This window comes from Solenopsis invicta, chromosome 5 (assembly GCF_016802725.1).
Source record: "Solenopsis invicta isolate M01_SB chromosome 5, UNIL_Sinv_3.0, whole genome shotgun sequence".
Classification (NCBI taxonomy): domain Eukaryota; kingdom Metazoa; phylum Arthropoda; class Insecta; order Hymenoptera; family Formicidae; genus Solenopsis; species Solenopsis invicta.
This window is the reverse complement of record NC_052668.1, coordinates 15184482-15212141: the sequence shown is the minus strand read 5'-3', so window position 1 is coordinate 15212141 and position 27660 is coordinate 15184482. Positions and strand designations below refer to the sequence as shown.

Below are 27660 nucleotides of genomic sequence, written 5' to 3'. Positions count from 1 at the left end.
ATTAGAAATATTAAAAATAATATAGTTATTTTCAAACTTATTTAATACACATATATACATAAAAAATATAATTTTTTTATTTGCGAACAGAAAGGTTTTTCACAAATTAATTGTATTAGGAATTTTCTAATTGTACTAGACAAAACAGGCGTGCGCTACAGAGTTTTTAATTTTACATAATTTCATACAAATTAGAAATTTAATATTGCACTATTTTACATCTTATGTTTGTGTGTTACAGTATCACCGCAGCTGAGTAACTCCGTTCGTTGCGCATCGGGTCGGTGAGTCGTAAATCAATTTTTTTTATTATATTATGCTTTGCAAATATCCTGCGCAGGACTAAGAAAAGAACACTAAAAGAAAGAGTTTGGTAATAGTTACCAAATGTTAAGTGAAATAATCCCAATTAGACATTTGATTAATAGACATTATTAAAAATATTACTAAACTCTTTTCTTCAGTGGACTCAAACAATCTCTCGAAGGGGAAACCGAGTACCCAATCGCGCGCGATTGGTCCCCGGGAGTGCCGTGTAAAGTACACTGAAAATAAATTCTGGTAATAAGTACTAAATGTACAGTGAAATAGTATTAATTAATTATTTGGTGAGTGTAACCAAAAGTAATTTTACTTTTTTGAATATTTAGTAAAGTTATACCAGATTTGGTAATACTTACTAAACATTTAGGAAAATAAGATTATTATTATTTTTGGACATAATGACAAAATATGTAATTGATACTATTTTACTATACATTTGGTAGTTATTAACAGATTTTTTTTTTAATGTATCATCGCGCGATCGTAACCGTATTTTCGCGAGTGAATTAGTGCAATTCTGTTGATGATCTGAGAGGAAGAGGATGAGGCCTGCGAGGCAATCTTCAGGTGAGTTTAAATGTATACAACATATACACACTGAAAAAGAAGTCAGGTAATAACTATCAAATGTATAGTGAAATAGTATTAATTAAATATTTGGTCAATATAACCAAAGATAATTTTATTTTTTTTAATGTTTTGTAAGTATTATTAAATCAGATATAAGTTTACTAAATATTTAGAAAAGAAAAATTATTTTTGGTTACAATGATCAAATATTTAATTGATAATATTTCACTGTACACTTGGTAGTTATTGCCAGTCTTTTTTTCATTGCAGGGTTTATAACATATCTAGCCTATCTAACCAATGGATATCGTATGTTACAGATATTCCTCGAGGTGAAAAACGACGAGAAGAGAACACCACCCATTGTCGTCGACTTATAATAAAATAAACGAACCGCAGCCGGTTCGTCGCGTCGTGCATTAGTTTCGGGAGTGCCGTATAAATACGTTCTACTCGCCGACTCGGAGTGCTGAATTCACGGGAATCCCTCTGAATAGCAACTTATATCATGGGTTTTATAAACCCGAAGTGCCGCAGTATCGCGCGAAAAACTTTATAAATAATTAGTCCACGGGCGCAAATTTAGTATATTATATTATTCGCGAGTGTTTCGCGTGTGCAATGAGAGGAAGAGGACAACCTGGAGGAGGGGAGGCCTGGGAGAGACATCGGGCCCCAGCGGAGCAACTTTGGGGTAGATATAATTTCTTATTTCTATAAATTTAATAATCTTTTTCTCTTTCTTTTGATGTTGTTACTATAAATTAAAAAAATTTACTTAAAGAAAATTTATATAAAATTTTATACACATTTAGAGAAAAATTATATTTAAATTAATGAAATTGTTTTCTTGTAACTTGATTTTTTTAAGTTGAAATGAAAATACCTCTGAGAAAAATGAAAATTTATTTGATTTCAAGAAATGACGTTATCAATCTTTCTTAAAGTAAATAATAAATTATTTGTTTAAATAATTGGTTTAATTTTAATTAAATAATTATTTAATTCAAAGAAAGTGCTGACAGAAATGTAAGACACAATTTAGTTATTCTAAGTTTTAAAAATATATTGTTTTTTTTTAAATAAAGATTTGCGTTGCACAATCAAACTATTTCTTTAATTCTAATAAAAGAGACAATCATAAAATTTCTTTGAATCAAAGACATTTTTTAACAATACCTATAGCAATGCATTAATTTCTTTGAGTCAAACAAATATTTTTTGACAAAGAAACCTTTCTCTGGGTGTATAAAAAGTAACTTTTGAAATGTCGATTATTTTAAGTACAGTTTTAATTTTTGAATCTCATGTTTGTGTGTTACAGTATCATCGTAGCTTCGTGGCTGAGTAACTCCGCTCGTTGCGCATCGGGTCGGTGAGTCGTAAATCAATTTTTTAAAATTGTATTTTAATTCTTTACAAATGTCCTGCGCAGGATCAAACGAAACGCTTTGCATGTCTTTTTTAGAAATTATATTTATTTTGAAAAATCAATCTCCGAGTTTATCGTAGATTGTTATTGTACATCATCTGTTATAGTACATCATTATAACTTTACCATATGAATAGTGTGCTTGATTGCACATATATAAAGCATGATTGTTCTAAACGTTCGTTAATAAACGGTATGCATTTCAATATATTGCATGCTGCGGACAAAGCATGGTATCAGCGACAGCTGCTGGTTGTCATGTGCGTAACGCTATATTAATTTGCGTTCGTCCGGTCGTTTCGGGAGTGAAAGAAAGAAGTACGACCGAGGAACAACTGGACAAAGGACAGACGCGACGCGAGTAATTAGAGCGAAATTACGGAGCAGCGTCTACGCGCAGTGTGGAGCATTCTCACGGCATCAAAAAGATATTTTGCAATAGATGCACAAACACATATCACATGACTTGCACGATCACTCGAGAAAGAGAGAAAGCGGTTGCTATGTCGAAGGCGGTGTGTGATGACAAAACCGAAAATAATGAAGGCGCCGTCGGAAGAAAGCGCACGTGAATCGTTCGTATCCGGAAGGGGTTCCGCAAAGAGAGAGGGGAACACTTCTATGGGGAAACGGAAAGGTGGGCAACAAGTGCGTGTGCCGGTCACGCGCCCACGTGCAGAACCGGAAAATCGACGTTTATGCACGAAGATGACCGGAAGAATGCGGTATGACATCATGCATCGCGGTATAGCGATTCATTCTGCTTAATCATACCCAATCGGCACAGCTGATACGGCTTGAAATAAAGTCGACGAAACAAAGTAAAATTATCTGTTTCTTTTTTCTACGTCACACAATATCGATTGTGTCAAATTAACGGACCATTGCAAACCATTCAATTTTTTTGTTTTACAAACAGTATTTAATATTTTACTTATTTATATAACAATTAGTGATACAGAACAAACTCTTAACGAGATTTATACTACGGTATAAAAATTGTTTTCTAAATTATTTATATAAAGTAAAATATTTTAAATCTTCGTGTTCTTTTGCAATCAATTTTTATGCATAACACGAAGTAGTGACCCTGAATCGAAACTTTTTTTCTTCTTTCAATCTTAGTTTTAGAACGTATACAGATTTAAGAAGATTATACATATAATTATGGGAATTGAACTTCTACTTTGTGTCTCAAAATGTTATCGGAAAATTCTCACTTTAAAGTTAAAAAAGGTTTATTTGAGTAAAAATAAATAATTCGGTAAATTCTCTTAAGGACTCCCCACAATCTTATAATCAATAGGTTACAAGTTGTATCAAAAGAGGTTTATTTGAAATTTATTTTTGTTTAAAATATTAAAATAGACGTAAAGATCTAAATAAGATCGAAAGTGAAAGTAAAATTTCTACTAGATATTGTTTGGAATTATATGGAATGTTTCTTCTCTAGTATCCTTGACTAAAAAGTATTACTATTAATAATATGAACTTCCTTTTTTATTTATTTCTCTTTTATTTATTCTCTTATGAACATTGTTTTTTATTTACAATAGTGTACAGGACCATATTATTATTTGATACAATTAATATTACAATTATTTTCATGTAATGAACTTAACGCTTATGAACTAATGACGAATAGCCACTTGTTAAATATACACGTTTGTTATTTATAAACATTTCTTTGGCGGGTTATACAATAAGTGTCTGAACACGATTTTATTATTATTGTTCTTTACAAAGTTTCTTCTGCTTCTCTTTGGTGTTTTCACTTAAAAATGATCAGAGTTGATAATTGTAATCTTGACTAGATACGACAGTAATTATAAATTCACAATGAATTTAGTTTTACGATTCGTCAAAAAACAGCATTAATCTTAAATGTAAATTTATTTCCGCTAACTAAAGTAAATAAAACGATTCATGACTAATACAATGATATATAGCAATACAATGTACAGTTTAATTTTCTTTGATGAAAATAATTGAAAAATTATATCTTCGCTTCTTGTTAAAAATTCAGAGTCGATAATATAGATTGAGATAGAATATGATGGATTACCTGTCTTACAAATAAACATAATATGTATTTAAAACACTGCACACACGAGCAAACGCATAAGCACACAATGGGCTTCTTTTGTTACTATCGCGCTTAGTCTTTGGATCTTTAGCTGTTTCTTTTTTGTTATCTTATACTAATATACATAAAAAAATACAGAGATACGCATATTCGCTATTGCATTTGCGATGCACACTCAAGTAAAAAAGAAAAAAGAAAAGAAGAAACTGTTGTCGATATCATCTTAATTTAAAGCGAAAATGTATTAGAAATTTCAAATTAGATTATAAAAATATAAGTATGTTTAAAAAAATCGTCAGCATGTTATGTCAAATCGTAGTTAAATAACTTATTGCCATTTAAAATCACTCTTCGCATAATAATAGAAATAGTCATTAGCAAAAATGCTTAAGTCTTATAATCAGATATATAATTATTTAGATCACACAAATTATGATAGAGTTAAGAAGGCCTTCTGTACCGCTTGTGCAGTTCAGTCTTATTACATTTTGTATAACAATCAGTATAGATAATTTGTTACGCTTTAAATAAGCATTAAAATATTATCTGTGCGTTTTATTGTTAATTTTACATCTCAAGATTACATGATAAATTAACTTTGGCTAACAATTGTTTCTTTAATTAATTTTATCCATAATAAATATTTCCAACACGTTAAACTTTATAGTGACTAATTTCTCAATATTCTGAATTTAAGAATTTAGTACAATGATGGTCCAAGCCATTTATTAGAGCCAAAGAAAATTAAACTTGTAATTAAAATGTAAATGACATTTAAATTCTTATAAAAAAGGAAAAATTGTGATTAGAGACCGCAGAATTTATCTAAATCAGGTTTATCGGATCAGGTATTCAGATAAATGCATTTTTCGAAAAACGGTGCCAGAATATTGAAAAAGCATACTTGCATCTTCGATTTCGAGATCCGTCTCTATCTCTTGCTATCGTGTCTCTGTAGGAGATCACACAAAGCGGCTATGTAGCTTTGTGCCATCTGTAGGGTCTCGAACTTGCTCAGTTTATGATCGGTTCCGAGACTCGGTACGACCTCGCGCAGCTTGTCGAAGGCGTCGTTTAGACCGTTCATGCGACGCCGTTCGCGTGCGTTCGCAGCGAGACGTCGACGCTTTAGTACTGTCGGCGACGGGGGCACGTCGCGGGATCTCCGTCTACCCTTCCGCGGACTCACCGGCGGCGTCGATGTCATTCTCTGAAAACACCAAAGGTCAGAGATGATTCGCGCACTCGGCGTAAACTTTTAATTATTATTTTTAATTATTAATTGATTTAAATCGTTTACATATTGTTAGGATTTAATTACTCCATTAGGATTTAACAGCTCTATTTATTCAGCCGTAGCAGTTAAAATTGTAATTTGAATTAACGAGAAAGTCAATTATAATTACCTGCGTCGAGATGATAGGCTCCCAACAATTGGCGCGAGGTTCGACGATTGTGAGGATCGGCTTGCTGTTCTCCAGGGGTTGGTATCTCGCTTCCTGAGGAGGCGTCTCGTAGCAGTACGGTTGATAGTCCATTGAGCTTTCCTCGTACAATGTTGATCGCGGCGACGTGGTCTGATCCATCGAGTGTGGCGGTTCGTATCTGTAAATTCGCAAGAACAAAGATCTGAAAACGATGAATCTTCTCGATAAAATTCTCTGCGAAATTTTAGAGCATGCGTTTACCTCTGCGGAGTGACGGGCGTCAGGACGCCGTAGGGTCCTCGATCATATTCCTCCGGAGTCTTCGTGTACTCCGATACCATGTCCTTGGCGTAGTCCAGCGTCTCGACATCTCTTCGCGGCGTAAGTTCGCTCTCGTGCGTGCAATTGTCACGATACGCGATTCTCGTGGACTCGTAGTTCGGGGAGTTGTATGGCGACGGGTACAGAGGGTCGTAGCTCCTCATCGAATTCGGATACGCGGGTGTTAACATGTCAGATTGCGTGTTTTGATAGTTGCAGTGATGATTCGATAGTAAGGCCATGGTCGGTTTGGAAGAGTTACTCGATCGACTTGGCACAATGAGAAAATATCTCTATGCGTAGCACAGTACAGTGCCTTATCAAAGCTGCGTCTCATAAGGTGAGATGAACCGTAGCGGGAAAGTCCTTTTCGCAAGCCCTAGATTCTTGTATAGGTGTAATCTTCATTTCTACGTCAAATCTTCTCGACGTTCTCGATCTTCATTTCCACGTCAAATTTTCTCACACTGAAGAGGGGGTTGAAACACAATGTTCGTTATCATCGATTCACATTCCATTGAGTTTGTCAACGCAGTCAAGCGGTGGCTCTTCGAGGATGGTTCTTTAAAAATGGTGTTCTCACGGTCCTAATGCTTAATACACACCGAATTAAATGATTCCATTGCGTCAAACGAAATATGTCCGATAAAGATATTGAGAGATGGCTTCTTGTGCGTGAAGAATACCGCATGTACTTATAGCACACATCACCTATGTGAAATCAACCCGATCGGATCCTCGCGCGAACTTTATCTTCGCTGATAGTATCTCAGTTCACTGCGCTCCTTGTAGCGAACATCTTCTACACGTGGACCGTGAAAAGAACATCGAGATCGAACTGTCAGACGTTCGATCAAGTTGGCGGGAGAACGCCAAGGTGGACACCACAGCCCGATCCTCGCGGTGTAAAGGCTCGAGTTTGAGTGCGCCTGGCGCGTGCCAGAGCGCCCGTCAGCAGATCAACATATGGTTCCCACCTTGTTTTCTACCTATCCCTATGGGCGATACGTACACCTGGCACTGGCTCATTCGGGCTCCTTCTGTATCTACCCCTCTTCTCTTCTGGTTCTTCGACATCCGCTCCACAGGCACGCCCGCGCCGCGAGTCCGTTTTACCTCCGCGACCCGCCGAGAAGCGGCCGGCGCGCAGTGGGATAGATTGCCGAAAAAGTGGCCAAGAACAACCAACTTTTTAATTGTGATAAGGTAAACTTGCAACACTCATGTTGACATGTTAGTAGATGTACTTTGTACATTTTGGAACTTTTCGTCAAGTGCTGGTTTGTTCGCAGCAATAATAATTTGAAAAGGTTGCATCTGATCTGTAAAAATACGAAGGAAAGCATTATACATAGTCGATCATGATCAATTACAAACGTATGATTTGAGTTTTTTTATTCTATCACTCGTTACCAATATGTCGTTCAACCTCGAATCAATCTATTTGTCATACCAATCTGTTTCTTAAAATGTGTACTTTAATGTAGACATGCTACTTTTTTAATTCGATACTAAATATTATTTATGAACGTGAAAGCGTGAGAGCGCTCAAGAAGATAGATTGCCAAAAATGTTGCAAAGATTCGAAGTTTGATTATATGCTTATTATAAGTCGTACGCTATTTTGATCGCTGAATAGGATTCCGAGATCAAAATTACAAAATTTGAAATGTCGGATCTAATATGGCATATAAACATACCATAAGTAGTCGGATTTTAATATTATCAACTTTAAATTTTTAACATTAAAATTTAGTAATTATTTATAAATATCATGTAAATGATAAATATATTATAATATTAATTATAATTATAATTAATATTATAATATTAATAATTATAGTTATTAATTACGATCAACATAAATTAATATCCTAACATAACTAGGTTAAAGAGAAATAGCGCATTTAATAAAATAATATTTCTAACTTGTTAACTCCTACACCTATTCTTTAGGAAAAATAATGTAATAAACCTGGTCAGGTATAGGAGTTGTTCGGTTAGAACTATTATTTCATGTTGACATATTGGATCCGCCAATTTGATCTCGCCATCACGCGAATAACGAGTCCATTACAATATCGCGATGATATTTCCGAATTTTGCGGCGCTAATCGGACGACGAACTAACCGTGGCGGCGGCGGTGGTGACATGCAGAAATTAATTTTCAATTTCCGATTTCCCTGTCTTTCTTCCTGTTTGGCGCTCGGATCGTCGCGACGACCGACGGCGGAACGACAGATGCTTTCACAATAGAAGCCGCTCCACGTGTAATAACTGTATGCATCATATATCGTCGCATTTTCGTATAGGTAGCATCAACAGAACAATGAAAACGTAACACGATGGGAGAGGAAAGCGGACATTTACGATCCTCGCAAATGCGGTTTTCCGTCGTCTATAATCTGAAAATGAAACAAAGACATGCAATTAGCAGTTTGAAATTCGATTGTGGGATGAAAATGAAATGTTTTTTTTTATCGTCGCATTTAAATTACCAGATATGGCATAAATTTACTTGGCGCGGTATGTCCGCTGGAATTTTTTATTATTTAAGAAATACGTTGAATTAATCATATAAAACAATAATTTGGTATAATTATAGTTTTGTAGGAATTAGGTCCTTTCAAAAATAGGAATTCGTCGCTTTACCACTGTTTACGTTAAAGACGTCGATAGAATCGCATAGCTTTTAAATTCTAAAAGTCATCAGTCTATAAGTTATCAGAAGAGATAATACAGATGTGTAAATGGAAAAATCAATTTTGAAAATATCTAAAAACTTAGCTAAATATAAATCTGAAAATAATTTTGTTATACTATCTAAATAATCATGCAGGATGCTCAAGCTGATTGTTAAAATGTCAAAATCTTTGCAGTTTTGCGCATCATGCTTGAACGTCCTGCATAATTATTTTGATGATCCAACAAAAAAAAATTATTTTCAGATCTGTATCTAGCTAATTTTTTTAACCGCTTCAGGAAAAAAGAACCGTTTTTCCCGTGTTACATTTGTCAGGAAATATAAATCTCATGAATGAGTCATATCAATCTTTAATCTTTTACGATTTTTGATAGCGCACCATTGAAATGATTAGATATTCTATATTGATCGGCATCGATTTGTAATCGATTCGTGGACACTCTTTAGAGGAATCGTGCCGACAAAGAATGATGCGAGTGCCGACAGAAAGGGAAGGGGGGAGGGGAAAGGTAGTGTACAACGGTCGCGTGCTACTAGCAGTACAGACCCCTTCGCCCTTAAGACAATTAGCGATATCCATCTCCTACGGGGTTCTACCCCTCATACGGAACAGAACGGAACGGTCCCAGACTCGGCGCGCGTGGCATTCGTCTACGAGCGTATAACGAGAGGTGCCGCAAGGTGTTGACCAGCCGAGGGCGGGAGATCTCAGGATAAAAACGCGCGCGGCGCCGGAAGGAAGCCCTCGAGAGATTGCGCCCGAATCGAAATTCCCGTTTTCTGATGCCCTACCGTAACGTTGAAACGCGTTAACGTTGTCAACAGTGCCGAAACGTTAAAAGACGCGATGCCGACGTGACTTTATTTTCGACATGACAAAACACTTTCGGTTTTATATTCGTACAAAATGAATAATGATACAATTACGCGAAACATATATATTTTTTTTAATTACTGAAATGTGAAATTATCAGGACTTTATGTGATAGAAACGTGAAAAATGGTGAACGAGAAATGTTAAAATTTGTGTTTATGATGAAAAATTGGAAAAAGTTGCATTCTTTTACCGAAAGTGACGCGCAGCTGCCTCTCGGTTTCCTCGTTGCAAATGAAATAAAAGTGGAATGGCGTTGGGAGAAGATTAATTCTATCTCTCTCGATGAAGCGATGCCGTTGGATAAGGGACTTTTAATAACCTTGTACTAAGAATCGCGATACTGTTTGGAGGGGAAGGGGAAAGTGTAAGGTGTTGGTGACCGAAGGCGGGAGATCTCTTGATAAAGGAGTCGAGGAGAAGGAAACCCGAGAGTGCACTCGAGAGGAACGACACCTTGTGTAAACCAGTAAGCAAAATAGTTTAATCAATATTGTCGAGTGGACATTTAAATACATTCGATGTGTCTCATTAAATAATTGTGGCTCATTAATGTTTGATTTCGGTATTAATCCTTTTGTCGAGGGAAAATTTCGAGCGGTCAGCAATGACCGATTACCACACCGTATTTCTCATAAAAATCATGAAACATTGCATTACAATGAAGAAAAGATTTTGATTTCTATGTTTTATTCAATTTTACAGTATGAACATTAAACGTAATACATGCAACGTAAACAATATTTAGTTGCTAAGTATCCATTAAGTGTCGAGTGTCTATAGGAGTGTCTATAGACGCCAAGAGTACAGGATGATGGAACTTGTTCGGTGTCTATAGACACCAACAATAATGAGAAAGTTAAGCTACTTAACTATAGAGATATATCGGGAAATATTTTATAGCAACATATATTTTTCTGACTTCTGATAAATTTGACCGGGTTGAGTGTACCCTCGTCATAGAGCGATTAACTTTTCGTCAGCTCATAGTTAATTTTATATCCAATTAGAAACTCCATTTGAGGGGTGGAGCGTGTGACGAGCGTATGATAGATCGACTATTGCTGTTTGTAGTTTCGACACTTTGACGCTCTTGAAAACGAATCCGAAACGTATCCGAGACCCATATGGCATTTCAAACGCGTGGCGAAATCCTTGACGTATCCTCTAACTTTTCATTATAACGTTCGAAATCGCATTGTGCGTTATATAAAGATAAATTAAAAAAAATTAATAAAATAATTTTGTATAATTAAAATATAGTTCTATCGCTTACAAAGTAACTAAAAAATTATTTTTTTTTAATGTCTACAAAAAAAGATAATTATAATGAGAATTTAATACACTGAAAAAATGATACTTTCATTCCTCTAGAATCGATAGATCAAATGGTTACATCAAAATTGCATTTAAAAATAATGTTACAAAATTGAATTATGTTATTGTAGCAAATATGCGATATACTTAAAAAAGAAGCTTAATTTTTCATTGTTAAAATTTTATTGCTATCTGTTTTTTAAATACTTAAAAATGACTTAAAAATGTTTATTTTAAACAATTTAATATTTTATGTTAAACATCATCTGAAACGTTTTTAAGTATTTTAAAAAACAAAGACCCAATATCCACAGATTTTAATATCTTAAAATTAAAAGCTTCTTTTCTAAGTGTGTGAGTGACATATTAGCATATATTACAAACTTACGTAATATGCTGACATAATAATGATTAAATGCCTAACTTTATTCAATTAAATGATGAAACAAAACTACCTTTAATATCTCTATAAATATGCGCGATAAACCATTATTAACGCAGAGTTGAAATATTCCGTATTCGTAATGTAGCTTTTGAAATTGCATTCTTTATTTGGAGCTCACTTTCCGAAAATCTTTGCAACGGAGGTTGCAAGATCTCACACTTTGAAAATATATATTGTAGATACGCAATTTTGAAAACATTAACAATATTTTTTCTCATTTCTACTTCCATGTTCGAGCACTCTGTTACCAATTCGTAACAAAGTAAACAGACAGTCATGGTAGGACGTAGACAAAAGTCTATGCGCATTGCAAGTTGAAGAAAGTCCTAGAGAAGCATTCTGAAAATTCATACCTTTAATCGCAATGACATAATACAAAGAAAATTGCGCCCTATAATTACGGTGTTGCTTTGTCAACGAACATCAAACCGCAGAATTATACCTTCCAGCAATCATTTGGCATAGACTATAAGCACCTAATAGGAACAATTGCTTCAAGAGCCGTGTTACACAAAGAATTGTTAATATTCTGAGGTATCGCGTAAGACGAGAAGATGCCCTTAGTACTTTGTGCACTAACATAAGTAAAATGGATTTCTTCGAGCACAATTACAGAGTCAACAAATTTCTGCTATCGGCAATCGGTCAATGGCCTTACCAATCGTCCAAGACCAGCCACGGAATAGTTATCATTCTAGTAACTATAGTTTGCACGCAACTTCTCGCTAAGGTACGCGATGACAACCGGGGTTCGGAAGTAACGCGTTACTTATAACACCGTCACTCATCTTTAAATTGTTATTTTTTTTAACTTTCTAAGTAACAGTAATGGTAACGCGTTATTTTTTAGAATTGGTAACGAATAACGGTGACGAATTACTTTTATAAGATATTCCTAATTCTGGTGACTAGTACGCTGTGCCAACGTTTATTTCGGAAGAATAAATTCAATAAATTCACGAGCATTATTTTTTTTGCATAACTATAATAATAATTAATTAATTCAAGCTATGCGGTATAGTCCCTTACATTCACGATATGGACATCATGATCGAGTGTTTAATTCCGATAATGGTTGATGTATCAGGTATGACGAAAATAATGAATTCCATGTTATGTGTTAATGAGGTACGTGTGATTATTTTTTTTCTATAATGCATCTCGAAGTAATTAACTTTATTCGTCCTAACGTAATAAAAATGTCCCTCTGTTCGCGAGTTGTTCGAATATAGTGCCAGTTTACGAAGTATATTGCCACTTAACATTAAAACTAAAACAATTCAAATGTTTACTTAAAGATAATTAGATTCTTTAATGAAGAAGATTCTATAGATAATTTATTTATTTATAGATAAGAGCATTGCTCGATCGAATACGAGATGATTTTTACTCGTTGAAAAATTCCAGTGACTCAGTGATTCTTCAAAAGTATGCGAACACTGGCAAAAAATTCTCGGCTGTTTACGTTAGTGAGTAATTTAATTATTTAATTAATCTAGTTACTTAATTAATTCTTTATAAATTTTAAAGGAGAAAAGAGTTTATTGGCATCATTGCTATAGTAGATGCTCAATAGCATCATTATTATTAAATTGATTTTCGATTTAATATTGTGATATTAATGAATTCTCGTTCAACTTAGAACTGTGTTTCTAAGCTAAAAATTTATTCGACGCATAGATTGATGAATTTGAAAATGTATATAAGTCACAAGAATTTTTACATGTCCGTCTATATTCTCTTAATTTAATTTAGTTGCCTATATATCTTTAAACAACACTTTTCTTTAGGTGTAATATATATGCTAACGGTAGTATTTATGCTGATGCCCTTCCAACCATTAATCCTTCAAGTTGCCAACGCCACGACTCGACCCATGTTGCACAGAGTTGAATATTACGTCGACATGGACAAGTATTACTTTCCAATTTTGCTTCACGGATATGTCACCGCTATAATTTGCGTTACGTCCATTGTCGCGACCGACGCGATATTTCTCATATTTATGCAACATGCTTGCGGATTGTTTATCATAACTGGGTGAGTAACACCGTCTCAGCGGGAAGAGTGTCTGACGAGGAGCCCCTTATCAATTTATTATCGTTTATCTTTGAAGCTTGCGAATAGAACAAGCGATACAGGACGTATACCTGATCGGAAATGCCAATCCCTCAATTACAAAAGATATGGCGTATCAAAATTTAGTAAAGTGTGTTCACGACCACAGGTCAGCTATAAGGTTTGTGTCGTTTACACAATTGGTTGTAATCCAAATGTAGAGATATAATACCTCAACACTCTGCTTATTTTGGAATAAAAATAATTTCGAACGAGCATAGGAATTTAGTAATTCAGTTTTGTGGTGTCGCGATGTGTTATTTATTTTCATTGTAATATATTTGAATCAAGGTTTGCCGATCTCATGGAAATTGCGTACTCCAAGCATATTCTATTCCATGCCGGTCTGAATATGATGGCTATAAGCGTTACGAGCTTTGGGGTATGTGCGATTTATATTATTTTGCTAATTGCAACGGTGGCTGTTGATTGATTTGATAATGCATTAATGGATGAACAATCACAAATAAGTAGTTTGGTGAATCTAGGATTAATTCACATCTTTGATTTAGAGGAAAGAGAGAATTTTCTATTTACCCTCAAAATTATAGTAATCGTTGGACAACTATAAACTTCGAAAAATTTTGCTATAATTTTGAAATTGTGAAAAAATTAAAAATAAAATTATTAGATTTTGATCAAATTTAGTTAAATTTTAGTTACAGTTTAACAAATTAAATTTAATTAACATTTACTCAAATTTTATCAGTGTATTGAAAGTACAGTAAAAGTTTTTGAAGTCCATGTTATTCCACGACTACCATGGTTTTGAGGGTAAATTAAAAAAAAAATCTTTCCGTATAGATAGGCATCTTTTATTGACTAGAATCATACATAATTATTATTACTAAATTTATTACTGATTTGATATTTAATTCTACGATTGATTTTAAAATTTTAATTAATTTGTTAAAATTTTGTGCTAGTGTTCTTGAAATTTTATTCTTATTTTAATGTTTTATAATTTTAATAGTAAATTCAAATTTTGATTTTATAATAATATTTTAGTAGAATCTTAAAAAAGATTTGTTGGAAGATATACGTACGTTTTTATTGGAATTACGAATAGAAATTTGTAGGAGTTCGGGAAATCCACTAATCCAAATGTCCAAAAAAAGTTTATAGTCTTGGAATTAAAGATTAGGTTATGTTTATGATTAATTATCTGACTATAATTAATGTAATCTCGTTTAGGCTTTGACAAAATCGGACGAACTATTTGAGCTTTTTAGACTAGCAGCGGTGACGTGTGCGGTATCATTTCATTTATGCTTCGAGTGTATTAATGCTCAAAAATTGATAGATTATAGTGGATACCTTCATACTAATTTGTACGTATGTTACGTATCTTATGTAATTAGAAGTAAGATAATTAATATGATTAAGAGAAACAAATGAACAATTAATTTAATAGTTCCAATAAATCATACAACATTCCTTATAAATTTAAAAGTAACAATGCGTGAGCAAACTTTCTATTGCAGAATAAATTTAAACTGGTACGATGCGTCGCCTAGAACGAAAAAACTTGTTCTTTTTATGATGATGAAAACGCAGCCGCCCTGCGTATTAACAGCCGGCGGTATGTTCGTTTTGTGTATGGAAACATTCGCCACGGTAAGATAATTTGTTCCAAACTTATAGAGGAGAAGAAAGACACATTGATATAATGCATAACAAAAATGACGTTTAAATTACGTCATGTATATGCCTTAATTAAGACACATTTGTTAATTAGTTGCCAATCGCAATCATATTAATTTTATATTTAAATACTATACTTACAATACTGACCGTTCTTTTTCAAGATTGTGAAGACTGCTGTGTCATACTTCACTTTCTTACGCTCGGCGCATTGATGGATTCAGATTTCCGAGTCTCAATGAGATAATGGTATCAAGAAGCAGCAACTATTCACTAATTAGATCTGGCACTGATTAGCATTGGTTAGCTAGAAATTTTTATCTGTAATTGAAAGCAGTCGTTACAATTACTAAAGTTTACAACATTTTTCTTTTACAACATCGAAGTTACTAAACGGATGCGAGCTATGTAATTGATATCGGTATCATTAATAAATATTATTTTCTATAAAGTGCTATTACTTTCTTAATAAGTACTTTTATATTACATCGAAATGATTAGTTTTATATCAGATTATACGTTTCGATACCTTATTCGAGAGCAAAGTATTTGGTTTTGTGGATGGTATCCTCCATCTCTGAAACCGACTTTGACTTTGAGTTAAAAATGACTCTTTCAACATTATATGCGCAACACTATTGCAGTATCCAGCAAGTGTAGTATTCTATAGAAGCATTTTCGTGTAAAGCGTATTCCCTTGGTAAATATGAAAAGAAAACGCGGAATAGGGGCCCTGAAACGATATTACGGCGGAAGTGAATCGGGGTGAAATTTGCGCACCGACCTTTTCCTTTTGTAAAAGAAATGATCAGGGAAATTCAAGTGAAGCGTTGCGTATGCACTTTTAACTTTCCGCAATGCTCGACACTTAACTCAACCCCTCGTCGTGCGCGGTCGTGAAAAAGACGTCGCGTACGGTGAATTTATCTCTTTCTTTCAGCTATATTTTGATATCGCGTACCTCGTGCGTGCTACAACATATCGATTTGATTCCTTCCGCGGGGCAATTTTTCTCAATTACGCGCTGTCCAAACGGAATGCTTGACGAAGCCAGTGAATTCCTCCCCACGCGTCGCTTTTTCCGCTTTGGCGAGGTTTGGCAGGCGCAGTGCTATACCCGCCGCGGGGCCGTCAAGATGGATAGTGATCAAGGTCAGCACATGCGTATCAATCAGATGTTAATGTGCCTCATCGGTCAGTGGCCGTACCAGGAGAATTGGGAAAAGTTTCTGATCCAATTAGTCTTCGTACCCGCGGTTTTCGCTCAGGCGGTCCTCCAGGTAAACTTCTTCTCGAATTCCCTTCGAATAAGGCAAAACAATGAGTTTCATCTATTAATCGCGAAGCAAAGAGCGTTATAATAATTAATCGTGTGCGAAAAATCAAATTAATTGTGCTCGAGATGTAAATAAATAATGCTTACTAAATTAGAAATTATACTTTTTACAAATAATAAATTACGCTTATTATGATAAATAACGTATTATTAGTACATAACAATTTGCTATTCTCAATTTTAAATTGAAATTGACAGTTTGCTAGAATGACAGCGTAATAGAAGAATTACAAAATTGTTTTAACTAGTTTTCGAAATTGTAAGAAACGTGTTTATTACATTTTCGCAAGTTTATGTTTTTGCTTTTTGGAATGTCGATTTATTTTTATTATATTTTAAATTGGAATTACGTACAAACTTCGAGAAATTTTGCAGGGTGGCGGCATGATCACCGCTTATTTCGCGGGTGACATCGACGCGTTTATGGAAAGTTCGTCGCCTTTTGTAATTAGTTTAATGTGCGTCTGTAAACATATTAATTATACGTACAATCATGATCAGGTACGTTTCGTTTTTCTCGAAGATGCGAGAATAATTGTTTCGCTGATCTAATCGCAATTATTCGTTATGCTGAACACAGATGAAGAGGCTCGCCTTTACAATGGTGGATGATTGGAAAATCTATTCAAAACTTAGCCACGAGTACGATATCCTTTGTAGGAATTATGCAATGGGTAGAAAAGTTACAATTGCCTATGCAGGTAAAAGTCATACCGAAATTTTCACGGCTTCCTTTAAAACTCCGCGATTAAATCTATATTAATTATTTTTATATTATTACGCGAAAAAATTAGTATGTTTATATAGTGACATCGTTTATATTTTAAACATATATAATTTATATATTATAAAATATGTATGTAATATCTATATATCTATATAAATTTATATTATAAAAGTAAATTAAAAACTATATATATATATTTTTTTTAAATTTACTTTTATAATTTCTATAAGTACAACATTCTTTTTAAATTGATCTAAAATACAATATCCCGCGTCTTCTTTTCCGCATGTGTAAGCTAAAATAGTTTACATAAGCCATAGGGGCATGACTCTTGACTGATATATTATTTACAGTCTCTCTATATGGCTCAATGACTCCCTTTCTGGTTGTACCGGTGGTACTAAATACAGCCAGCTACATGGGGTTGTACAACATTTCCGACGGTAGACCTCTGATGTTCCGCACGGAATACTTCATAGATTCTGAGAAGTATTACTATCCGTTGTTGGTGCACTCGTACATCGGCACCCTTGGATTCGTCTCGATTGTCGTAGCGATCGACTCGATGTTGGTGTTTCACGTTCAACACGAATGTTCGATGTGCGAGATCCTAGGGTAACTCCGTAATAATGGCACTTTGTAAGACTGAACAGCATTTTCATTTGAAACGCATCTTTCGTGTGTTGTTAGTTACTCGCGACTGCTATGTTACTTGCGAAAAAACTGATCGGTGTTTATCTCATCTCTTAACGAACGTTCCATACTGTCACACGTTTCTCACACTTTTCGTTAAATCTTTGATACATAGAAATATATATATATATATATATATATATATATATATATATATATATATATATATACATACATCTTCGTCGTTTAAATTGATTATTGTTGAGCGAAAGAGAAAGAATGACTGCGGAATAAATATTTATCATTGATCATCGAGTGTCTTATTAATACGCATGTTGCCCGAATTCGTATTTCATCCGTACGTCACGCGAAGATAGAACGATATATGGTTTCGCAAGGTAGACACAGCGATATTAAATTCTAATATTAATGTTCATCTACATCATTCGATTGAATTTCAACATTCTTGGACTCGACTTATGTATAAGATACATTTATCAGTGAGCATTTTTTAGATATCGGCTAGCACGGATTGTTGCTGAAGATACTTTAGACATAAATTTATATCCAAATAAGGAAGAGGCTATATCGTACGATCATATTAAGAATTGTGTGATCATACACAATCACATAATAGAGTTAGTATCTCTAAATAATTATATTGTGTTTTTTCTCAGTAATTTTGGTGTGCATTATCGTATTTTTTTATGTAAATCATGGTAAATTTTTACGTTTTCTATGTATATACAGAAAATATAAACTCCACTCAATTTATATCTTTTTGCATCATCTATTTTATTTAATAATTTAATCTTCTTCTTAGACCAACTAATGTTTGAATATATTTTCTAAAATTTATTTTGTACGTGTATCTTTTCATTTCACTAACTTTATTAATTTTTCTCGGACATGAAGATATGCTAAACGTATCGAGAATGCAAATACGACATCGTATTTTTTTCAACTAGGTTTCAATATGATGGGCATGACTTTCACAATATTTCAGGTTAGTAACAAGTAGAAATACGCGTTGAACGATAATTAATTATCATTATTGATAAACTTTACGTCCATTAAAAGTTTTGTCTTTTTTACAATGTCTGGCTGTTACGCTTTAAATTATAAAAAATCTCTTTTAGATACTTTTAATCATATACTTACATTCGCATCTCACAAGAAGTTAAATATCTCGGTGAAGAAAAATGTATATCTCGTAGAGAAAAGTTTACAAATAAATTTTAAACAGCAAAGACAGTTCTAATTATGTGTTTTAATTTTGACTGTACAACATTTTGTTCTTAAATTACATAAAAATTACATTTGAAAATTGTATTGATAATATGGTATATTTTTAACACTTTTGCTTTACTTTGCTTTGAAGCGCTGCAATTTGATGAATCATCATTGGACAAAATTTAACATAAAAGTATTTTAAAGAAGATTGTCTAAGTAAAATGCTTTTTGAAGAAAATTGTTACAATGATTTGTCGTAGATATCGAATTTTTTTATATAAAAATTATTTTTTATAAAATATTGTTTAACTTCAAAACTAAAGAATTCACGGAAAAAAGAGGAAAGAATTAAAATGTTCGTTATAATGTATTTGTACATAATTTATTCGTACAAATTTTTTCAAATATTTTTTCAAATTTTGTTATATTTAACTTTTCATGAAATGCGAAAAAATCCCAAAAGTTTGCAAAACTTTTAGTTTCCAATATGTATAAGTATGACATAATGAATTTACATTTATGAGCCAGGCGGTGGTAAAATTGAGCGATCCAAACGAAGCCTTGCGATATGCGTCATTCACGGTGTGCCTGATTTCCGTTCTCTTCCTCGAAAGCTGGCCGGGTCAGCAATTATCAGATTATACTGACAAAATTTTTGCGTTCATGTGAGTATTTTACGACAAAAACATTTTGGCTCAGTACAGGTAATTTCTGAAACCAATTAAAATAACACACTGTTAAAATATTGACGTGATAAGCTTTTTCGACCTGTGGAATCGTTTTATATATGTGTAGACACAGAAATAATTGTACAGACAATTATTAACGAACAAAAAATAGTGTAACACATCGTCTTTTGCAGAACTAACGGAAGATGGTACCAGTCTTCGCTGAGAGTGAGGAAAGTAATCAGCATTATGTTGATGAGGAGTTACAAGCCAATCAAGATAACCGCGGGCAAACTATACACTTTGAACTTGGCAAATTTCTCTGCAGTAAGATAACTTCTTCGAATGAAGTTTAACATTGTATTGCTAGAACTGACAGATCGTCTTTTTTTTTTTTTAAGGTCGTGCGCACGTCGTTTTCTTATTTCACTGTCCTCTGTTCTATGCAATGAGCAAAACTTGCTGCAGCTTAAAAGTTATTATTGATGACAACAACTACAAGTAATTGATTTACCTTTTTTCATGACAACTCGTGAGTTACATGTGACGATGATAAGTGACTACGACAACTCGGTAATATCGATATACTTAAGTATTCTTTATACGGTTAGTATCCCCGGGAAGGAAAGAAGTAAAAATTTCTTGACTCACAACGGTTGCTATTTTTCTCTAATTTTACTTACAATTAGTTATATAAAATATTTGCATAGAAGGTACGAAATTTTGTATAACCAGATATCTTCTAATATCTTCAATGAATGAGTTATTGAATCACATTGGCCATTAACATATCTCTGACATTGTTTTTACTATACTCAAATCTTTATCGCATAGACCATGAAATCATTAAATACGAGAAATCTGTATTGTTTTAAATAAAATTTTACATAATCAATGACGGAATTGCATTTACCTTGTGGAACCAAGTTAAACTTACCGCGTTAAAAAAGTCACCTAGAACAGAAAACTTTTTCTGTTAGTTATTATCAATTATTTTTTTTGCTTCAAGATCATTGCTAGAAGCTTTTGCGATGTTGTAGACATCATGTTCCACTCTAAATTATACCTGCAAATATGATTATTATTCCCTTTATACATTTCTTCTAAATTTAAAAATATTTTTTTTTAACTTAACAATATAACTGTTATATAACAAGTGTATTATATAACAGTTATATTGTTGAGTGGAAAATTACAACTAACGTTTTTATTACATGTAACTTGGTGTTTGCTGGGCTAACTTCTCGAAAATGTTTACAAAATTCGTTTGAAATAGAAATATGCTTCGTAACCCATACTAGAAATGAAATTTGTGTTCTGTGAAACTAGTTTTCTTGTGTTCTACATTGCTGTATACCGAATCGACAAACTTACCCACATAAACGTTGTCGAATCTGCGTAAACAGAATATATATGCGCAACATTTTTGTCTTTTTATCTTATTTAGGAGAATGTCAGTGCTCTTATATTGATGAGAAGCAATTTGATCTGTAGCTTAAAGTTACTCAAGTATGATATTATTCAATAACGCTTTATTCTTATTAGTGTCATCTTAATTGCTTCGTATTTTATTTAAGATTATCTCAATATTTAAGCATCTTTATCTACTTTAGATAATTTACACATCGCATAAATTAATTTAATCATTAATGATATCGCAAAACATAGTACCAACAAGCAGTTAAATGTCTCGATAAAATCTGACCAAATTTTAATTACGCACCATTTGTTTTTACCGCAGATTAGTAAAATTTTATATATTATAATAAAATATTATAATATATAAAATGTAAAAAAAATTATATGTCACGATCATCCCAGATGAATCTTGGCTCCTTTTTCGTTGAAGATATAAAAAAAGAAAATAAAATGCAAAATTTATTATTTACGAGACCGAAAAATGGAAATTAATTCGAAAGAACCGTAAGGCATATTTTTTTTACAAATTTATGCATAATGTTCAATAATGTGAAATAATTAATCATGGAATTATTAATCGCTCTCTGTTTCTCTGCTTTTGTTATAAGTATCTTGAACAAAAGTTTAAATGCAAATAGTATCGTTAAACCGATAAACATCGCATCATGCATATTTAACATTGGAAAAAGCCATATAGCGCTAAGAATCAATAGAATTCGAATATTACTGTAGCACAATTTCCGAAAGAACTTATCGACATTATGTATCTTTTCTTCCGTCTGTTACTTTGTGTGAGGGAAATTCACATTCGACTCATGGGGGGATATAGATCACATCATTTGTTTCCGTATGGAAGTTTCTGTTTCATGAATGATTCTGTTTAATGTCGATTGTCGGATATACCTGCACGCACTGTCAAAACGTTTCTTCCATGAAAGCACTATTGCTGCTATTTTTGATCGATTGCGAAATTACTGGATTATAAAACAGTTTATCTATACCATTCGACTTGTGGACATATTTATTAATAAAAAATACATATATAAAAATAATAAAAATATAGAATAAAATCATTTAAAAATTATACGATAAAATTTAATATTTTTGCTTCTCTCGTGGGAATATTGATATAAATTTTACTTAGTTTATATCTATTCATTATATCTATTTTAGTAAATAATCTTCTTTTTATGTAGCATATAATAGAATAGATATTCTCTTAAATTTATATTCTGGTACACGTATCTTTTTATTATTAATTTTATTAACATTTCTTGGACATGAAGACATATACAATATGAAAATATGAATATAATATTTTTTTTTTTTTTCAATACGATGGACATACCATTTACGACATTCTAGATTAGTAACAAAAATAAAAACACATGTAACGATGTTCATTATTATTCATTATAGTTATAAATTATAGTTATAAATTACTATTCATTATAGTTATAAATAACTTTGTGCCTTTTTTTTAAAAGTATGGTTAACATACTTGAGAAAAATATCATTTTAGATATACTTATAATTATATATTTTACAATTATAATTATATACGTTTGTAATATTATACAATAATTATTTATATTATGCATTATTCACGACATGCCTGCTTTTTTTTCTCTTTTTTTGAAAGCTAACCGAGTCAGCAGTTATCAAATTATACTGATAAAATTTTTGCGTACAGATAACTATAATATCTCTATGTGTAAGCATTTTGACTAGTAATTTCTGAAAATGATTAATGTATAATAACATGCTATTTACTGTTGACAAAATTGACTTATGAAATCGCTTTACAAACACTAATTTGCCAAAATTAATTGTAAATAAATGATTTCTAACGAGAAAAATGTAGTCTGACACATATACATACACACATCTATTTTTAACCAACAAAAAATGATATCAGTCGTCGTTGAGAATAAAAACATGATCAGCATTGCGCTGTTGAAATGTTATGTGCTAATCTAAATAATCACTGGAAACTATTTATCTTAAATTTGGCAAATTTTTTTGCAATAAGATAATTTCTCTGAATAAGATTTAACTTTGTATTATCATAAAAATAGATGTATCATCTTTTTGAGGCTGACAATAACAACTATAATCAGTTCATTTGCCTCTTTCTCTTTTTTCGTGACGAATTAGAAGTAATAAGTGACTATGGTAACTATGATAACACAATAAAATCGATATATTTAAATATTCTTGGCACAATTAGAATATTTGCGAGAAAAATAAAAATAATACTTCTCTAATGCACCAAGTATAATTCTTTCTTAATTTTATTTAGCTACATAAAATATCTGCATGGAAGATACAGTTTATACAACCAGACACGTATCTTCTAGTCAATGAATGAGTTATCGAATCACTTCGGTCATTAATATATCTTTGAAATTGCTCTTACTATGGTCAAGATTTTATTACATGGATTGTAGAAGCATTAAGTACGAATAGCTAGTACGCATTGCCTTAAATAAAATTTTACGTTATTGAAAGCGGCATTACACTTGACTTAGGGACTCATTATACTCACCGTGTTAAAAGTCATATGAGAAAGAACGAGAATTTTTCCCGCTGTTATTGTCAGTGGTTTTTTACTTCTCATCATAATCATTATCAGAAGCTTTTGCGACACTATAGGCATCTTGTACCACTTTAAATTGTATCTGCAAATACGGTTATTATACTGTTTATACGTTTGTCATGAAAAACATTTTTATTCTTAATTTGGCTCGGATAAAATTTTCCATTCAAAAGATAAACAAATTTTGATACAATTATTGTGAAAATATATCAAGTTTAGTTTAATCGATTTATGCGATCGTAAATTCATGATATTTGTAATGGTCATTATAAGAAATTCATGATTTCTGTTAAATGTTTTTTTTTATATATATTTTGTTAAACGTACGCGGCGTTAAACACCTTTTCGTTGCAGTCTATAATTTTCTGACCTTGCCAGTTTTCAAAAAAGGTGTTGAGTACAAGCCCACTCAAATAACTACCGTATGGCATAAGACGACCAATGTTTTCCGTATCTGTCATCACCTACAAAATTTACTATACATATAAGTAACTGTATTTAAACTCATTGCATGAAATTATCAAGTAATTTACCTGAGATCCTACGATACTTAATAGAGACACGTTAATTGTCATGTGCATGAAAAATGGTAATCTATACAGCGCTTCTAAGGCTACAGCAAATCTGACGTAATACATAATTATATTATTAATTACTATTGATTATTTATGAAAATTATTGTGGAAGCATATACTAACTGCACTGCCTCTATGTGTCTTCGAACACCGTAGGCGATATTTGAATGACAATTATTCTGTGTGGAAATTGTTACTATGTCGTCATCATTATTTCCAAACTCAAATGCGTTTTCCAAATGGTATCTGAAAGTCGATATAACACAGTATTAAACAAGAATACTTTGCGCTGTTTAAATGCTATTAACATATATGCATAGATAAATGCATAATTAAGTATACTATATTTTAAATAATTATGCTAAATGAATACGTTCAGACAGATGTATTTTTAATGCATTCTTTGAATCTGTAAAAACTAAAGTTCAATACTTAATTTTCGAGGATTTGCCGCGAAACTCACTTCAAAGCTTCAAATAAACCGCAACAATGTTGGACGCACATCAAATACAGGACATTGAACGAGCTAATAATAAACGTAAAATATATTTCAGCTGATGCGCCCTGTATGAAAAGTGGAATATATCTTATTTGTAAATCAAGCACGTAACTGATCTGACGTTCTGAATTTGTTTCTGCGTCCTGCGTATTATTTAAAGAGTTCATTTTATTGTAATAAAATCTAGCGACCAAAGGTGTAAATGCGTAAATCACCGAATAGACAAATAGAACACCTAACGAAAACACCAAGTTTATTAACAAATGAGTAATTGTAAAGAAAGATATAAATTATATTTTTATAATATTGTATTAAGATACAATAGGCTATAAAAATTAATATTTCATCAAGTGCACAAAGAAATATAATTTAATTATTATTATAAAGTTGTTGCTACATATATACATGTATAATTAGCACGAAATGCAAACAAATTTTGTTATAAAAATTAATTCTTTTATAAATTCATTATTTTATAGTAAGATTTGTTTTGATTGCAGAATAGAAAAATATCCTGAATAAATTGATTCATAGGAATATATTAATTTGTTAAAACGAGCAGTATAACTGTATCAAATGCATTATGTAAAGAAAATATCGCTAATAGAATCAGTTTGAGAATACTTAAACAAAATTAGAAAGTCGAGGAAAAAAGAAATGAAATAAATTTGTTAGTGAAGCGAAGTAAATTACAAATTTAAAAAAATTATTTCTACAAAAATTAGCCTTCTTTTGCTGTTCACATAATAAGTATATCTACCACAACTATATATTATATTATTAAATCTATTTTGATGTATGCATGCACCTATGTGAGAGAAGTGTGTTAGATAATAATTTTCTCGAATTAATAATGATACACATATATTCTCTAGATGTAAAAGTACATAAATTATTCGGCTTTCGATTATTTCTTGAAGATATTTACAGAATCCGAAACGAAAATACTGTATATACTGCGTAGTCCACACTAGACATTAAATTCTAGATTTATGTTCTAAGTTCCGGCGGTCTTATATTATTACTGTATCAAATCAACTTACCCGAATAGACATAACCGAATTTTCGTGCGAATAGTACATGTGAGCGTAAAATTTTAGCTTCTTCGTCCGATTTAGGAGAACACCAGTGTTCTCGTATATTCAGGAGAAGCATTTTAATCTATAGCTCAAAGTTAATTTAATTATGATACCACTCGATAAATCTTCAATCTTAACACTGTCATCTTAATTGCTTTGTATTTTAATTAAGATGACACTGGCAGTTGGTCGCTTTATTTACGTACCTCAGGTAATTTATACACCGCGTAAATTAATTTAATCGTCGTCGATAGAGAGTAGACCAGCATTGTTGAGCAATCGAACACCTCGAAAAAATCTGGCCAAACCTTAATCATACACAGCGTCTGTGTTTAATAAAATCACTAGATTAGTAAAATTCTAAATTTTATAAAAAGATGCATGAAATGTAAAATTGTGCGTTGCGATCTTTTTAAATAATTTTTTATTTCTGTTTTATTTCTGTTTTTTGTTGAAAAAGAATGTATATATAAAAATATGAAAAAAGAAATTATGCTACATAATTTGTCATTTATAAGAACGAAGAAAGGAGAGAAATTCAAGAGAATCGCAACTCATATTCTTTTACAAACCTATATACAATATTTAGGAATAATAATTTTCTCTATTTCTTTTGTAAATACCTGGAATGGAATACAGAATCCACAAAACATTGTGAACGCGACGTATATCGCGTAACGTTTGCTTGGCACGTGAAAGGGCCATATGCCGCACCATGTCAATAGAACGCGAAGGTTGCTGTAGCACGACTGTCGAAAGAACTTGTCGATATTACGCATCTTTCCCCCCAGATAGCCGTCGTTACTTTGTGCGAACAAAATTCACTTTTGACTTATGCGAGGGATATAGATCACGTCGTTTATTTTCTAATCAAATATTCCGTTTAATGTCGATTGTCATGCACGCGGTATAAACACAGTTCTTCTGTGAAATCTATATGCGATTGATTGCGAAATTACAAGATTCTAAAATTACGTCTATACCAGAGGTGTGCTGTAAATTTCAAGGTTATATCTATATAGATTATTTACGTATTGTTTTACGTTATGTTTACATGAATCTTTTTCACTCTTTAAATATCTTTGAGTAAAACGTTACTCTAAAACAGTGAAAATTCAGCAGGTGCAATTTTTCAAGTAATTTTTTACTTTATGAAATCTTGAGAGCATGCAGACATTATAAGCTATGTAAATCAGTATGCATTATATAATGAAATACAGAAAAAAATAATTAAGTAATAAGTTGTTAATATACCCGATTTTAGTATTGATACAATAAAAATATATAATATTAAAATTAAAAATGGAATGTAAGTTTCACTATTTCTGATGAAATCTGAATCTTCTATGAATAATTGTTTACATTGCTGATACGTAAAATAGTTTACATTATATACACGTAATCTAGATTATTTATATTTTACGCGTAAATTTACAACTGTAATCTATATCGTTGAAAGCACTATCTCTTCTGTGGATTTCATTAAAACAATATACAATAGACAGCCCTATGATGTGAGAAAGCGCTCTATCGATTGCTTTACATATTAGCACTGATGAAAACAGTCTATACACGTCTCCGTACTAATACTAAGAAAATTAATAGCTCAATTTGCTTATAAGGTAAGCC

General features: G+C 32.3%; 3 protein-coding genes across 6 annotated transcripts; 1 reads left to right on the top strand and 2 right to left on the bottom strand.

Annotated features, from left to right (window-relative positions):
* Window positions 1–3844: 3844 nt before the first annotated feature.
* Window positions 3845–16361, bottom strand: LOC105193346 (protein Fer3). Of its 4 annotated transcripts, none has more exons than XM_039450052.1 (6): window positions 16225–16361; window positions 15405–15996; window positions 8292–8566; window positions 6101–7482; window positions 5819–6017; window positions 3845–5622 (listed from the first exon to the last, which is right to left on the bottom strand). In XM_039450052.1, exons 4-6 carry the CDS (start codon window positions 6400–6402, stop codon window positions 5344–5346), a joined length of 780 nt encoding a protein of 259 aa, XP_039305986.1. In that variant the 5' UTR covers window positions 6403–7482; window positions 8292–8566; window positions 15405–15996; window positions 16225–16361; the 3' UTR covers window positions 3845–5343. The 4 variants fall into 4 exon arrangements, with proteins under 4 accessions (XP_039305986.1, XP_039305987.1, XP_011156059.2 ...); XM_039450053.1 differs by lacking the exon at window positions 16225–16361 and having other exon boundaries at window positions 15405–15584; window positions 15793–16137; XM_011157757.2 differs by lacking the exon at window positions 16225–16361 and having other exon boundaries at window positions 15405–16137.
* Window positions 10518–20758, top strand: LOC105193358. Its single transcript, XM_039449248.1, has 18 exons — window positions 10518–12231; window positions 12510–12629; window positions 12853–12970; window positions 13292–13541; window positions 13618–13740; window positions 13911–14001; window positions 14814–14950; window positions 15104–15236; window positions 15428–15469; window positions 16136–16543; window positions 16975–17100; window positions 17180–17300; window positions 17680–17941; window positions 18475–18597; window positions 18875–18965; window positions 19721–19857; window positions 20055–20187; window positions 20262–20758. Exons 1-18 carry the CDS (start codon window positions 12091–12093, stop codon window positions 20310–20312), a joined length of 2607 nt encoding a protein of 868 aa, XP_039305182.1. The 5' UTR covers window positions 10518–12090; the 3' UTR covers window positions 20313–20758.
* A 2160-nt stretch (window positions 20759–22918) lies between these two features.
* Window positions 22919–27013, bottom strand: LOC113004878 (odorant receptor Or2). Its single transcript, XM_026139451.2, has 9 exons — window positions 26655–27013; window positions 26238–26357; window positions 25996–26113; window positions 24917–25187; window positions 24577–24699; window positions 24412–24502; window positions 24206–24342; window positions 23828–23960; window positions 22919–23762 (listed from the first exon to the last, which is right to left on the bottom strand). Exons 1-9 carry the CDS (start codon window positions 26808–26810, stop codon window positions 23715–23717), a joined length of 1197 nt encoding a protein of 398 aa, XP_025995236.1. The 5' UTR covers window positions 26811–27013; the 3' UTR covers window positions 22919–23714.
* Between the last annotated feature and the right edge of the window lie 647 nt (window positions 27014–27660).

Bases quoted from the DNA above. Each gene is read 5' to 3' on its own strand.
- LOC105193346 (XM_039450052.1), bottom strand. From the start codon at position 6,402: ATGGCCTTACTATCGAATCATCACTGCAACTATCAAAACACGCAATCT. The intron at 6,018-6,100 runs GTAAACGCATGC...GCGAATTTACAG, and splicing joins ACGCCCGTCACTCCGCAGAG to ATACGAACCGCCACACTCGA. The intron at 5,623-5,818 runs GTAATTATAATT...TGGTGTTTTCAG, and splicing joins AGCCTATCATCTCGACGCAG to AGAATGACATCGACGCCGCC.
- LOC105193358 (XM_039449248.1), top strand. From the start codon at position 12,091: ATGGATTTCTTCGAGCACAATTACAGAGTCAACAAATTTCTGCTATCG. The intron at 12,630-12,852 runs GTACGTGTGATT...ATTTATTTATAG, and splicing joins CCATGTTATGTGTTAATGAG to ATAAGAGCATTGCTCGATCG. The intron at 15,470-16,135 runs GCGCATTGATGG...CTCGACACTTAA, and splicing joins ACTTCACTTTCTTACGCTCG to CTCAACCCCTCGTCGTGCGC.
- LOC113004878 (XM_026139451.2), bottom strand. From the start codon at position 26,810: ATGCGTAATATCGACAAGTTCTTTCGACAGTCGTGCTACAGCAACCTT. The intron at 26,358-26,654 runs GTATTTACAAAA...TATTAAACACAG, and splicing joins GATTCTGTATTCCATTCCAG to ACGCTGTGTATGATTAAGGT. The intron at 25,188-25,995 runs GTAAGTTGATTT...TGTTTTCGTTAG, and splicing joins ATTCGGTTATGTCTATTCGG to GTGTTCTATTTGTCTATTCG.